The sequence below is a fragment of the Bemisia tabaci genome, chromosome 7 (genome assembly GCF_918797505.1).
Source record: "Bemisia tabaci chromosome 7, PGI_BMITA_v3".
NCBI classification, from domain to species: Eukaryota; Metazoa; Arthropoda; class Insecta; order Hemiptera; family Aleyrodidae; genus Bemisia; species Bemisia tabaci.
In genome coordinates this window covers 46,283,917-46,298,238 of record NC_092799.1, presented here as the reverse complement: position 1 = coordinate 46,298,238, position 14,322 = coordinate 46,283,917, and the positions used below count along the sequence as shown (strand labels likewise).

The following is a 14,322-nucleotide window of genomic DNA, read 5'->3' as shown; positions in this document are numbered from 1 at the left end:
ATTCATTCGGAATAAAGGAGAGTGTGTAGATACAGAGTGTTCCTAAAGGTGATCTCGATTTTCCAGGGATCTTGTTGCCCAGGAGCCCACTATAAACTCGGTGAAGTCTCAATTTTCGTGGTTGGCAGCAGTTATCCCGAAAAAAGGAGAGTGTGTAGATACAGCGTGTTCCTAAAAGTGATCCCAATCTTCCGCGGATCCTGGTTGCTAAGGGCCCAGTATCAACTTGGTGAATTTTCAATTTTCACGGTTGGCAGCAGTCGTCCCCGTCGGAAGCGGAAAGCTTTTTTAATTTTCGTTAGATTCATGTCGATCGAATATATACCCTCTTGATGCATGCTAACTTCCTATCATACCCTTAACTGGACAGTTCTCCTTCAACTGTCTCCGCAGCAATTGTGGTTATGACTATGGTGTGCGTGCTGATATTAGAAAATTACATACTTGACCCTTTGAAGGCGTTTTATGTGCGAAAGTAGAGAACCCTGTTAGAGAACAACAGAAGTGAGATTGAGTGAACCGCTCAAACCCTACTTCGTTTGTTCTCCAGCAGATTGCTCTTCTTGTGCACATTAAACGCCTTCAGAGAGTCGAGTATGTAATGGGCAGAAATCAGCGCGCACAACATAATCGTAACAACAATTGCTACGGACGCAACTGAAGGCACATTGCTCTCGCACATAAAAATCATTCAAATAGTCAAGTATGTAATGAGCTGAAATGAGCACGCACAACATATTTGTAACAAAAATAGCTGCAGGCACAGCATAAGGCGAATTGCTCAGTTAAAAAAAGAGTGTGATAGAAGTTTGCATGCAACGAGAGGATGTGTCTGAGTGTGTGTCAATCGACACACACACACACACACTGACATCGACACTGATTCAATGGACAAATAAATAAAGACCCGGATCAAAATCAAGGGAAAAATTGCACTTACTGTGAGCATTTCAAATTTCGATATTTCGAAAACAGGAGTAACCAAGATTTTGATTTTTCACGATTTTAAGTTGACACGTACCGCAGAGTCACCCCTTACAAACCGGTTTTGAGTACTTTTCATCTCATTTTTTTTTTAGCTTCAAGCCCACTGTGCCCTCCTGAAATGTGTGTTGCGACGAGTTGTTTTTAAAGCGCTTTTTGAATATTAATGATAAAGATTGGAAAAGGGAAACAGAGGTTCAAATCAAAGTCATCGGGGAATTTCATGGTTAACTTCAAGGCAGGATATCTATAGACAAAACAAAACATACATCCCTGAGAATTTAGTAATTATTGCTGCACAGGAAATGCTCTCCAGCGTATCTCAAAAATTAAAGGCGAAATAGCAATAAGCGTAGCCTTGATAGCCAACGTGAGAAAAACCAGAAGTTGTGGACGGACACCAAAGTAGTGGTGTTTCATATCGACGGTGAAACTACCAAACCACGTATCTCGTTTGCGGTGTTTAAAAATCTACGCTCGCATTTTATTTTTTTGAGGTAGACCAAATCAATATCATTCCTTGAAATTTTCACAGAATTTTCTCCGCACGAAGAGGAAAAATCACAGAAATTTTCAAGACTGGACGTTAAGTAGTTTTTCATTTAAAAAATAAAGTATGACAGGAAGTCTGCGACGTCGCAAACCGAGATACGTGGTTTGGTAGTTTCACCGTCGATATAAACTCTAAATAATGTTAGTCATGTATTTTTACAACTTAGTAATAATTTGATCAAATAAAGATTCAATTAGATACCTAATAACATAAATATAAAAATGCCACTATTATAGGTCACTTACATATCATTGATTAGGAGCTCGCGTGGACCAAGTTTATCAGGACCTAGTACCAGATCGCATTTTGAAGAGGGAATTTTTTGGAAGAAGGTAGTTTGACGTAAACTGGTTTTGACAATTTTGCTTGTAAAAAATTCAAAGTCGACAAAAAATATTTTGAACATGGAAATATTCATCAAACTTTATTGATTCTGACGAAGGAATAAAACTTCGAACCTCTTTCCTCGGTTCAAAGTTGATGCATTTCTGTTAAAGTCGATCCATAAGGAACACCACTTAACTACTTTTTCCACCACTATTTAACCACTATTTTTTTTATTTATTATTTATTTATTTTTTAACCACTATTTTTCCCCTCGTATGTGCTCAAAATATACGTAGCAAAAAATTTATACAACTAGTTTAAGAGGCATTTAATTCAGTAGCATTTCCTGCATGTACAATATGCACATTGCAAGAGCCGCTACTTCCCTACAGAAATTCTAGGTTCAATTTTATCTTTATATATTATTTACTGAATATTGATAACATAGAGTCTCAAATAAATAAACTCGAGCCAGCATCAACCACCCGCTTGAAATTCCGCATGATGTACAGCAAGGCAATATTTTTGAACAGCTCAAGACACATTTTTTCACGTTCCATAAAAGTTAAAAAAGTAAAAAAATTTAGGCATTTATGAACTAAAGTGAATCAAAAATCAATTATATATCTCAGAATAAGTCAATATAGAATAAGTCTTAGATAAAGTAGATATATATTCAAAATGAGTCTTAAATCAAGTGATCAAAACTAAATTTATCGATTGAAGGTCCTTCAACATTTGAGCAGATTACTCCAGATTCCTGAGATTACTTGATTTGCTGATTGCTTTGAGCAGATTGTTGCTCGAAGGACGTGACTTGACCTACCCCAAAAATTGAAGGCGGAATGTGCGTTACCATCTAACCAAGATTCCGCGTATCTATCATGCATGTGCGTAGTACAGCAATCGATCTCTTAACATTTTTTCGTAGTCAAGTCCAGTTACTCTCTTTACAAATTTTGCAATTTTTACCTGCCTCGAATAATTCTTATAAGCTCATCGCATGGGCTATTATTGTCTCTTTGTTTAAAAATTCGATATCTGGCAAACTGTTTGACTTTATCGAGGCGTTTTACCGCATTCCATTTCAACCACCTGTAACCAGGGACGAATCACCACACGAATTACAATGCACAAAGTGCATCTCCATGCATTGTCACCTTTCAAAAATTCTAATTATAAGTGGTTTATTTCGTCCAAAGTTAACTATTCAAATCATCCTCCCGGAATTGTCTGTGAGTAGTTTAACACATGTGAACTAAGTTTTTCGGAAAATTTCAAGATAAACTCCAGATTATTTTTTTTGTAAGACGAAAAACATAAGTAGATACTTGCAAAGTCGCAGTCGAAGTCGAAGATACATATTTCACAACTTCAGCCATCGATATACATCTGATTTTATAGATTGAACAGCATTATCAATCTTCCTTTAATTTTTTCTATGAGACGCACTGAGAAACTAAGCAATAATGTTCGGAAAATGTAACGAGTAGGATTCTCAGCAGAGATTTCCTGTCGACACAACACGACAGTGACGGATGATGCGCCTTCAATATGACATGCTGCAACAAAAATCACACATAACGACTGCGCAAGACAGAGCGTGACGTCATAGCCAATCACAACTGCTTTACGGTGTTTATTTACCTTCGGTTCTGTTATCATGCTAAATTGAGGTTATACATTCCCAAATAAGGTGTGGGAGGTAGTGTCAGTTTTGCTTGCACAATAATTCTTTTCTCTCCAAATGTCACCGTAATTTTAATATTTAAAATACCTTAAACTGTTGTTTAGTAACGATGAGCAAGAAAAATAACGCCCAAAAGAACTCAGCCCGTAAAAACGCGGCTGTCAACCGAAAAAAGAATGAGCTGCAGCTCCTAGTGAATGAACTGTTCAAATGTAAGTCATACCATTATTTTTTCCAGCTTCGAATTATTACTCTGTCATATTCAAAACTTATTTTAATGGGTTTTTTATCCATTTAACGAGCATTCATTGCATGCTTTTGGACGCAAAGTGTACAATCCTCGGTCGTTGTTCTGCGGACTTTTGATAGAAGTATGTCTGTGGCTCTATTCAGTCTCTAGTTATGTCAAAGAAAATTCACGCATCATTTCTTTATGGTGTCATGTATACTGCCGTGCTATTCTCTCTTAATGTAAATCATACTCAGATTATTAGCGTTTTGTTTAATCTTTCATGTGTAAAATTAGTTAAGTAAGTACGGCTTTTTTTAGTCCGCTTGAATCATTATTTTCAATTGTTTTTCGCGTAGAAAATCCATTACATTAACTATCTATTTAATCTAGGCCTATCTATCAAATCTCTGTTTACCTCATATATTCTTTTGCTATAAGTAGAAATCCTTTCGAAGGCTGTAAGCTTGCAAAGTTTACAGATTCTTTTTTGTTTGTGAGCGCTAAATCTAGACTCTAGCTCTGAAATTGAGGTCAGGTATTGCTCTATCAAGTCATGAACTATAGTTCAGGAAAAGTTTGGTCTAAGAATCATTTCTTTTTATGAATTTATCCTACTCCTTAAGTGCTTAGTCCTTGTTTATATTTACCCAGCGTTATTCATCTCTTGCTCTCATTAGAAACTTGCAATGTTTTTTCTTGTCAAAGTGACCAGAGTCCAGTGCCAAGTTATATGTATTTTGGAATTATAAAGGTAATTGCTTATATTTTAGACTGAGTTTGCCTCATTAAGGCCAAAAATATGTATTTTCAATTTTGTAGTTATAAATTTCTGATCATGCTCTATTTTGCAAAAGGAAACTAACCAACAGCTCATCTCAGAGTGTTTTATGAGTTTTTTTCATTCATTGAAGTACATTCACAAAAAATTTCAAAAAGACCTTTTGCCAAATGTCTCTTCACACTAATAAAACAGAATCTGAGATTTTTAAACATTGCGAGTGAGTGATTTTAATCATCGATTCCACATCTACCTGTAGTTACTGTCCGTGTGTATCTTGTAAGGTAATAATTTGACCAATGGTTTTTTCCTTCCTGCACAGATGTTACCAGCTTTTCATTGCATATGAAGCTAAATGATGAATGGGATGCATTTGTGAAAATCAGTGATTATGTGTCAAAAATTATTAATGTGGAAAAAGGTAAGTTTTAGATCTAGAATCATGCTGGTATTCATTGATGCTTTGTCCACCGAAAATCCATGAAAATTTCTGTGTAAAAGAAAATGAGAAGGCTTTTGTATCTACTTCTATCACTTTCAGGAAATCTTTTAAGTATTTCTAGAACTCTAGCATTTAAGGTAGCACGAGGTAGTGTTTAAAACACATATTCCAAGCCGTATCAACTTACATTACCAGGCTGCTCGAGAACAGTTGACTTAGAGAAGTTTTGTTTTGGACTGCTTCAAATTTCTAATACCATCGTTTTGTCCAAACAACAAACACTTCAATGATGGAGCTGCAAAAATATGTACATAATTTGTGGTGTTTCAAAATTGCCGCTCCCATCGTATTCCATTCTACCTAGTCCTATTTCTCCCCCTCCCTCAGAAATTGCAAAATGCATTTAGTTAAAAGTTCAGTGCAACATTAGTATTATATTTTCAATTCAATTTAAAATTTCCATTTATCCAGTGAATTCCCATTCTAATGTCTGTCTAATTTACTATTACTAATTCATGCTTTTGTTGATATTTTCAATAGTTTAAAGGATTGGTTTTTTCTACATAGCCATCAAAATAAAATATTTTTGAGTCAATGCCGCCAAGCTCTGAATCATCAAAGTGTTTCAATCACTCTGTCTTCTCCAGATCACGGTCATCTGTCAGAGCACTTCTGAAACGCAGCATAGGTCACAGTTCATTCACATCTGTACTTGGCTCTATCTCTGTTAGACCACACGTTAAAACTACCTCTCTAGCTCAAGTCCATCAGATGGTTTTATAGCTTGTTGGTTCTACAAACACACACATTTAGGCATCTGTACTGTTAAGTGTGCCCGGAACTGCAGAAATGTTTATTATTTTAGAATCAAACAACTGCATTTGTTGGAAAACTATTTGTATGTACAGTACATTCCATGATGACTTATTAAAGTGGACTTATGGTATTGTAGATTTCAGCAAACCACTTCCAGTTAGAAAAATCAGCAAAAACTTTGACAGTTGGCTTGAAAACAATGGAGCACAATTTGAAGGCCTCAAGTTAGCAGAGCTAAGTGATTATGGCTGCGGATTAGTGGCCACGAAGGATATAGAGTCTGGTGAAATGATCTTGAAAATTCCTAGGAAACTCATGATGACCGTTGAAGATGCAGAGTCCTCTCATTTAAGTATGTATAAACTGACTCTCTTAGTCCCCATCTTTAAGTTACAACTATTCAGTTCAACGGGTACACCCAGTCATCAATTATAAAAATGTAAACTCTAAGGGCACTCACTTTTTTACAAAAAGAACCGTTGCTCTGGAGTTTTATGCCCACTCCATTATTAGCTTTATCAGGATTGTCAAGATAAAGCTGATAAAACTGATGACAAGTGTGCATGAAGCTCCAAAATAATGGTTTTTTTTTAAAGAGCAAGTGAGTTCAGAGTTAATATTTTTATAATTGACGACTGGGTGTACCCATTGTTTTAAATGTCACTGTTAAGGGCACTCACTTTTTTACAAAAAGAACCATTGCTCTGGAGTTTTATGCCCACTCCATTATTAGCTTTATCAGGATCGTCAAGATAAAGCTGATAAAACTGATGACAAGTGTGCATGAAGCTCCAAAATAATGGTTTTTTTTTAAAGAGCAAGTGAGTTCAGAGTTAATATTTTTATAATTGACGACTGGGTGTACCCATTGTTTTAAATATCACTGTTAAGAAAGATTTATCTTCATCTATAATATTCAGTACAACGCTCATGCATAGAATCCAAAGAGTTCTGCATAGTAAGGCCATAAGTAATATTGCGATTTTGTAGTTTCAGCTAAGGAACTCGAGGAAAACATTTTTTTTTAAGAAGTATCTTCTTAAGCCTATAGATTTTGACCTCTGGAGCCATTTTCAGAGTCACAGTGGGGCATTGGCGAGGAATTTCCGTAGGGACGTAATTTAGTTTCTCTTTCATAAAAAATGAAAAGACCAAAAATTTCAAAAAAGTATCTCTGAAGGGAGACTAAGCTAATCGAAATCCAACTAATCCAAAGCTGACAGTTGAGTTGAAGTAAGAAGGCTGATGTTTGAAGCTGAGTTCAGTCAATCAACAAACGCAGTTTCCGCCGCCCAGTTACATCATTAGAGCTCACCAAAAATATCGTTTTGAACGGACCTCATTCTCAAAACAGGGTTTCTTTTTCATTCAGGGCTTTAAACATCTGAAAAAAAGCTCAATTTACTCTGTAATTTCAGAAAATGAATTTCAAAAAATGGGTGCCACGCACCCATTCTTTACACTTCTTACTAAGTACCTAGAAATGTAAAATAACAATAATTATCCCAGTCAAGACATCTCTGAACCTAACCGACTTGAGGTACCCTTGTATTTTCACCCTCTTAAACTCTATTATGAATTTATTGTTTTATGTAGATAAACTTATTCAAGAGAACACCATTTTGCAACATATGCCAAACATTACGTTAGCACTTTTCTTACTCTATGAAAGATTTAAACCGCAGAAATCGTTCTGGGAACCGTACTTTAATGTTTTGCCACACTCTTATCCAACTGTTCTGTACTTTAATCGAAGTGAAATGGAGGGTCTCAGAGGTTCACCAGCATTTGGTACGTACCATTTGAATTCTACTTATTTTTTTTAACTTGAATTTTAAGCTCAGAAATTTTTTGTTTGCCATGAAGATAAGCCATTAAGGCCTAAAGTAAAAAAGGGTATATAATTATAAAGAGGAAGCACTCACCTACCAGCAAATGGAATAATAATTATCAAGTATCTTTCCTGCAAAAGTTGATCCTTTTGAGTATTCAGGGTAAAGGCCGCCAGAGCATCGGAGGAGAGAGGCTTGAGATGGTCACGTTCGATCAGGATCAAGATGTTGAGTGAAAAATATTATGACGAAAAGTCGGATACTTTATTTGCAAAGAGTTTTTAAAGCAATTTTCAAAACTTTTTTCCAGAAAACCCCGTTCAGCTATTTGTCAAGAAAAATTTGTAAGTGAAGAAGTCTCTTACGAAAAATTACTACTCTTTTAAGATTTTTCTATCATTTTTTTTTCAAACATCTTAAGTTTTAAAAAACTACTATTAATTGTCTTCTAACAATTTCTTATCATTTTTCAAATTTCAATCATTAGAAAATCACAATTCATTTTATAAGAATATTTTAAGAAAAAAATACAAAGCTTTTAAAGGGGCATAAGAATATTTTAGCTAACTCAAAAATTATGGAAATTATCCCAGCAGGTCACCTGGAGGCAATAAAAAGAGGTGTTACAGTGTCGTTCTCTCAGTATTTTCTCAATGAAGAGAGGTAGCTTTGGACGTAACAGTGTCTGAGACAACAGAAGGTGAAAAATTTGGAAGTTTGATAATGTTGCAAGTATTAAGCCATGAAACTTTCGATGGATTCAATCATTGTTGAAAGTTAAATTTTCTCTAAACTAAATTTTTAAATTTTTACTTTAAATAATTCGGCTTAACGTGTAATCCTGACTGAGAGCCATAAGATCATTTAAAAAATTTCACCATAATTTTTTGTCTTTTGTTTCATTCCAGAGTTTGCCATGAAGCAGTATCGACACATTGCTCGGCAGTATACATATTTCAAGAAAGTTTTTGAGGTAATATATTTTCAGCATCATCAGCGTTTATTATTGTAGGTTACAAAGCTATGAAAAGTACACTGAGGTAGTTACATAGACTTTCCTCATAGTTGAACCTAGCTTTGTTAGTGACATGTTTTGCTGCATATATTTACTAGGGCCTTTCAATTTCAACAATTAATGCTAACATTACATGCAACATTTTTTCTTGCCACTTGAAATATCGTCTCAATTAGCTCTGTATAACGCATCTAGAAAATAGCTAAAAGGAACTGCACAGAGTTAGACTGTAGCCAGTTCATTTAGCCTACTTTTATTTTGCATTTTTGTATGTTGATGGATTTATGCAATTTTACAGAGTATCTTTACATCCTACTAAAAGAAACTCTGACTTGTTTGAAAAGTCAGGGTGCTTTCTAAGCAATTGAATGGCATCATTATTATAATGTTGTCCTACGTTTACATGTGAAGAGACTGTAAGCAATTGTTCGCTACTCTATTTTTACGCAATAGCTAAGCAGACTAAAAGGATGCAAGGCAACCTGGTAGACTCATCTATTTGCCAGCCATGGGCTGCCTTCATTTTGTCGTCTTCTTTTCATCAGGGCTAGATTTTACATTTTTCCACTCCTAAAATTCGAACTTTATGCCCGCTAACAAAAACTCTGACTTAACATGTAAGTACCTATGCCATGGCTCTCAGGGACCATTAGGGTGCGTCAAAAAAAATGAAAGTCTGAAATGTTGCGCTCCCCAGGCGGCAATCGATGACGTTTGGTAAAAAAACGTTTTTGCCAAATTTTGGGCTAATTTCAACCATTTTAAATGGTGCCAACGGTCAATTTTGTGGTGAAATTCTGGTTTTTCGACTTAGACCACGATTTTATACAAAAAACCCGATTTTACGCTGAAATCGTGCGTTTACGGGCAAAATGCCACATAACTCAAGTTGTAGAGGATGAAATTTCACTCTAGAAAAACGTCTTTTCAAACAAAAAAAATCAAATCTGACAGGCAAAACGCACTCCGGTATTTTATTTTTTGGTCCTCAGAATTTCTGAGGCCTTACAAAGCACCGCTATTAAAGACTCAATCCTTACCAAATTGAATCGAAAATGGGTATAAATGAACTGTAGGTAAGTGCTAAGGATACACATGTCATCAGAACATCCTCTGTTTTAAAAAAACGTCCCATTTTTTTACGCATTTCTCAAAAAAGTATACGACCCGAAAAGCAGGATACTGAAATTATTGCCTTCGACATAGTTGGTAAGTTAAGATACTAATAGAGGTTCGAGTCAATTTTCTTCAGATGAAAAATCGAACGTTTTAGTAAGAAGGAGAAGAAGTGGACGAAATGGTGGAGATGAAAACCGTCTGTCCAAGTCACTATAACTGCAGCGCAATCCTTCCGCCGCGGTGCGCCGCGCGAATGTCTGACCAGTTGCATACATGCCTAGTCTCGAGGAGTTTTAAACACACCAGCGGGGCGGGAGAATATTTTTCGACTTCAAGGTCAACGAAGATGAAGCTATCCCCACCACTTTCCCCGCCAGTCGCCTGAGCGGCCAATCAACTGTTCTTACGTATAACGCCTTGAAACCGCAGACGGGTGAACAGCTAGGCACCTTCAGTACCCCTCCGATATTTTGTGCCCTCAGTCTTGGTGTCGCTGACGTTCTCTTTCGCGCAATAGTGTGTGAGTTTCTTTATTTGATCGAGAAGTGGCAATAGAGTGCAAATTAAGATGCAGCAAGCAATTTAAAGATCATTACACAGTGAACGTGCAGTTTTAAATTTAGATATCGGATTGCGGAATAGTGCGATTAAAGATGCGAATAAAGAAGTATGCGAAGCTTTTAGAGCCTAAATCGGAAATTACTGCCGAAAAGTATCCGTCTAGAGGGCAAGTGCTCAGTAATTTACTGTACGAACTTAATGTTAAAAAACAATATCTGTCACAAAGTGTGGAAAATGTCATTGACAGAGTGATACCTTTTTGGGTTAAGGCTCGAAGTCCCACATTAAGAAAGGACAAGTGCAAAAAAAAATTGATACAGCTGTACCAAGAATACAGGAATATTCAACGAATCGTAAATAAGAAAAATGCGTCGAAGTATGAAGCAGCTTTTACGAACAGTTTACACCATTTATTTGAAATTGACAGTTCTGATGCTTTAGCGTGTATGAGCGTAGAGGACAGGCCATATTTGCTGTCTGAAAAAGAAAAAGCTAGAAGGGAAAATCAAAACTCGCAAAAAAAGGAAAAAAAGGTGGATAAACAAGTGTTACAGGAAGAATTACCAGGTGAAGGATATGCTGATAGAAGATATCTTGCGTCAAATGAACTTGAAGCTGCACGGAAGCAGATGAAAAAAAAGAAGCGTACCCTTCGGGAAGAAAGACAAAAGCAAAAAGCCGAAGCATATGCTAAGAGACTCTCTGAAAAAATTATATTGTCAGGATCGTCTTCACAAGATTCTAAACCGTCATCTCAAGGAAGTGTTTTTGAGTCTAAGTTACAATCGCCCAAGAGAAAGCGGTTGCAAATATTAGACGAGGAATTGAGTTCAACTTTAGATCGCACGAGAACCTCCAATCGAAACGCCACTTTTCTCATCGCAAAAACCGCTAAATCAATGGGTGTTGATGTGAAGACTCTAACTGTTAGCGAGGCATCTGTGAGACGAAGAAGAGCTGAGCTAAGAAAAAATTCTGCTCAACGAATTCAAAAGAACTTTAATCCTGACGTGCCTCTCACAATACATGTAGATGGCAAACTTCTACCTCCATTGATGGGTGGTAAGAAAAAGGTTGACCGATTACCAATTTTAGTCACAGGTCACAACATTGATCAACTTTTAAGTGTACCTGCATTGCCCTCTGGCAAAGGTATCTTTATAGCTGAGGCAATTTGCCAAACTGTTCGGGAGTGGAATATAGAGGAGCAAGTCAAATCTATATGCTTTGATACCACGTCCTCAAACACTGGAGTTAAAAGTGGTTCTTGTGTCTGTACGGAGCGAATCTTAGGTAAACGTCTCTTATATTGTGCTTGTCGTCATCATGTTTCTGAACTCCTTCTCGATGCTGCAGTCACTTCTCGCATAGGCAAGAGGAACCAACCTGAAAATCCTATTTTTACCAACTTCCGTGACAAGTGGGAGGATATCAATCCAAGCACCTATACGACGGCCCTAGACGACCCTGACATTCTTGAAAATGTGCAGCCTATCAAGACAGAACTTTTAAACTTCTGTTTCGAGCAACTTTCGGTGAGTTTTCACTAAAATACATTAACATTTTTTCTTCTTTTGGCCAAGTTTTTTAATTTTTAAAGTTTAAAGATCGTTATTGACGTAAGTGACCTTGTATCTCGATCAATCAAGTTCAATATTTACCCGTTGCTTTTGATGACGTCATTTTTTTTACTTAGAAAACATCTTCCTCTTTAATTTTAATTGTAGGAAGTAGCAAATCACGAGTCGTGCGTCAAGTTTCATCAGTTCAACCATAGTTTAACACACATAATTTTCTCTCTTTTTGTTAAGTATTTACGTGCAGGCATCTGTGCGCACGTGTAATGCTGAGGGCCTGTATTCTTAATAACAAATTCATCGATGCTGTTTTGTATTGTTTGTTTCTAGAAACATAAACATAGAGAAGATTACAGAGAGCTTCTAGAACTTGTGATCATATTTTGCGGAGCAACACCAGAGAGAGGAGTACGATTCAGAAGACCTGGAGCAGTATCAAATGCCCGCTGGATGGCGAAGGCTTTATATATTTTAAAAATGTATATGTTTCAGAAACAATTAACTATGTCCAAAGAACTGTTAGGTCATATTAAAGACATTTGCACTTTCATTGTTTGTATATACGTAAAGTATTGGTTCCAATCGCCGTCGGGGGCAATGGCGCCAAAAAATGACTGTGATTTGTTATCGAGTCTTTTGGCTTATGAAAAAATAAACCTTCCTATTTCTACAGCTGCTTTAGAAAAGTTACTCAATCATCTATGGTATCTGTCCGAAGAATTGGTAGCTTTTGCATTTTTTGATGAGCGGGTCCCCTTCAAAACAAAAATTCGCATGGTGAAGGCCATGGAAAAAGAGAGCTCAACAACTAGTCCTCCAAGGAAAGCATCGCTTGACATTAACTTATTGAGAAGGAAGAAAAACATCTCATTGGAAAATTTCGTAACTTCCAACACGCACAATTTTTTTAATCTACTGAATATCCCTAAGGATTTCCTCAACTCCCATCCTTCCGAATGGAGTCAGCTAGAAAATTATAATGCAGCTTGTAAAATCGTAAAGAGTATGAAAGTCGTCAATGATGCCGCCGAGAGATCGGTGGCATTAATGACGGCTTTCAACAATGCAATAACATCGAAGGAAGACCAAAAGCAATTTCTACTCCTTACTGTCACAGAGAATTTGAAAAAGTATCCCTCAGCAAGGAAGACATTTTTGTTGTAGGCACCTCACTCAAAAATTGTGTCCAAAAATTTGTTCTGCACTATTACTTACTGGATATCCTTTTTTTCGAACGCAATATATCATACATTGAAGTACACGATAACTTTTTCTTTCATGTGCCGCTCCTCTTCGATATGCTGCGGAGGAAAATTCCCCTAAGTTTTGTTGAAATATACCCACTTTAGTATGTTTAAAAATTATGCAAAAAAATGAACGTACCGAATATCTGCAGTCAACCACATAAAAACATAATTGAGGACTACTGAAAATAATAAAACAACATCAGTTTAAGAGAAATAAATGGACTATTTCTATCAAACGGAGCTATGTGCATTATGACGTGAGCCCGGTTATGCACATATTCTTACGGGTCTCAGGACTCATGTCGTAATGCATGTAGTTTCGTTTGGCAGAAATACGTCCAAATGAAGTCCACTTTTCTGAAAAAAAGTGAATTTCGGCAACCTTCTGTAACGTTATTTTAATCTTCTCATACCATGAGAGCGATGATGTGTTTTATTTTTCATCTAAAGTGGGTACTCTGATCTAAAGTCAATTTACTCTTACGTCTGTCAATACTTTAGAGTCCATTTAAGTATTAAGTAAGCCATTTTGTTCAACTTAACCCCACCCCCTCCCCTTAAGGCCATCAGTGAGCCAACCCATCCGCGCCCTTTTGAATTACATGAGCATAACTTGACTCTTCCTCCTTCCAATTAATTTTCTCCAAAGATAACGTAGATAACTGAAAAATAGCCACAAAATTGACTTTTATGGGAGAATATTCTCTTTTTTTTCCAAGTGAAAGGCTTACATCTGGGCTCGACCCCCCCCCCCCCCCCCCCCCCTGTGGCTTACATAATACTTGCACGGCCTGTAAAGTTTTAGTATCTTTCAGGGTCATTTTTTTCAGTATCCTGCTTTTCGGGTCGTATACTTTTTTGAGAAATGCGTAAAAAAATGGGACGTTTTTTTAAAACAGAGGATGTTCTGATGACATGTGTATCCTTAGCACTTACCTACAGTTCATTTATACCCATTTTCGATTCAATTTGGTAAGGATTGAGTCTTTAATAGCGGTGCTTTGTAAGGCCTCAGAAATTCTGAGGACCAAAAAATAAAATACCGGAGTGCGTTTTGCCTGTCAGATTTGATTTTTTTTGTTTGAAAAGACGTTTTTCTAGAGTGAAATTTCATCCTCTACAACTTGAGTTATGTGGCATTTTGCCCGT

The 14,322-nt window shown here is 36.6% G+C and overlaps 2 protein-coding genes across 2 annotated transcripts in view; both read left to right on the top strand.

Moving 5' to 3' along the window:
- Positions 1-3,526: 3,526 nt before the first annotated feature.
- Positions 3,527-14,322, top strand: part of Setd3 (SET domain containing 3) — a 140,445-nt gene continuing 129,649 nt past the window's right edge. Inside the window, exons 1-5 of the mRNA XM_072302497.1 lie at positions 3,527-3,766; positions 4,887-4,985; positions 5,959-6,174; positions 7,419-7,613; positions 8,563-8,627. Of these exons, the coding sequence (XP_072158598.1) occupies positions 3,664-3,766; positions 4,887-4,985; positions 5,959-6,174; positions 7,419-7,613; positions 8,563-8,627 (678 nt within the window). The 5' untranslated portion in view covers positions 3,527-3,663. The remainder of the gene's footprint in view (positions 3,767-4,886; positions 4,986-5,958; positions 6,175-7,418; positions 7,614-8,562; positions 8,628-14,322) is intronic.
- On the top strand, positions 8,655-13,922 carry LOC140225048 (uncharacterized). Its single transcript, XM_072302496.1, has 2 exons — positions 8,655-11,884; positions 12,257-13,922. The coding sequence occupies exons 1-2, from the start codon at positions 10,442-10,444 to the stop codon at positions 13,088-13,090; spliced, it is 2,277 nt and encodes a 758-aa protein (XP_072158597.1). The 5' UTR covers positions 8,655-10,441; the 3' UTR covers positions 13,091-13,922.

Coding starts and splice junctions, on each gene's coding strand:
- LOC140225048 (XM_072302496.1), top strand. CDS start 10,442: ATGCGAATAAAGAAGTATGCGAAGCTTTTAGAGCCTAAATCGGAAATT. Junction 11,885..12,256: donor TCTGTTTCGAGCAACTTTCG/GTGAGTTTTCAC, acceptor GTTTGTTTCTAG/AAACATAAACATAGAGAAGA.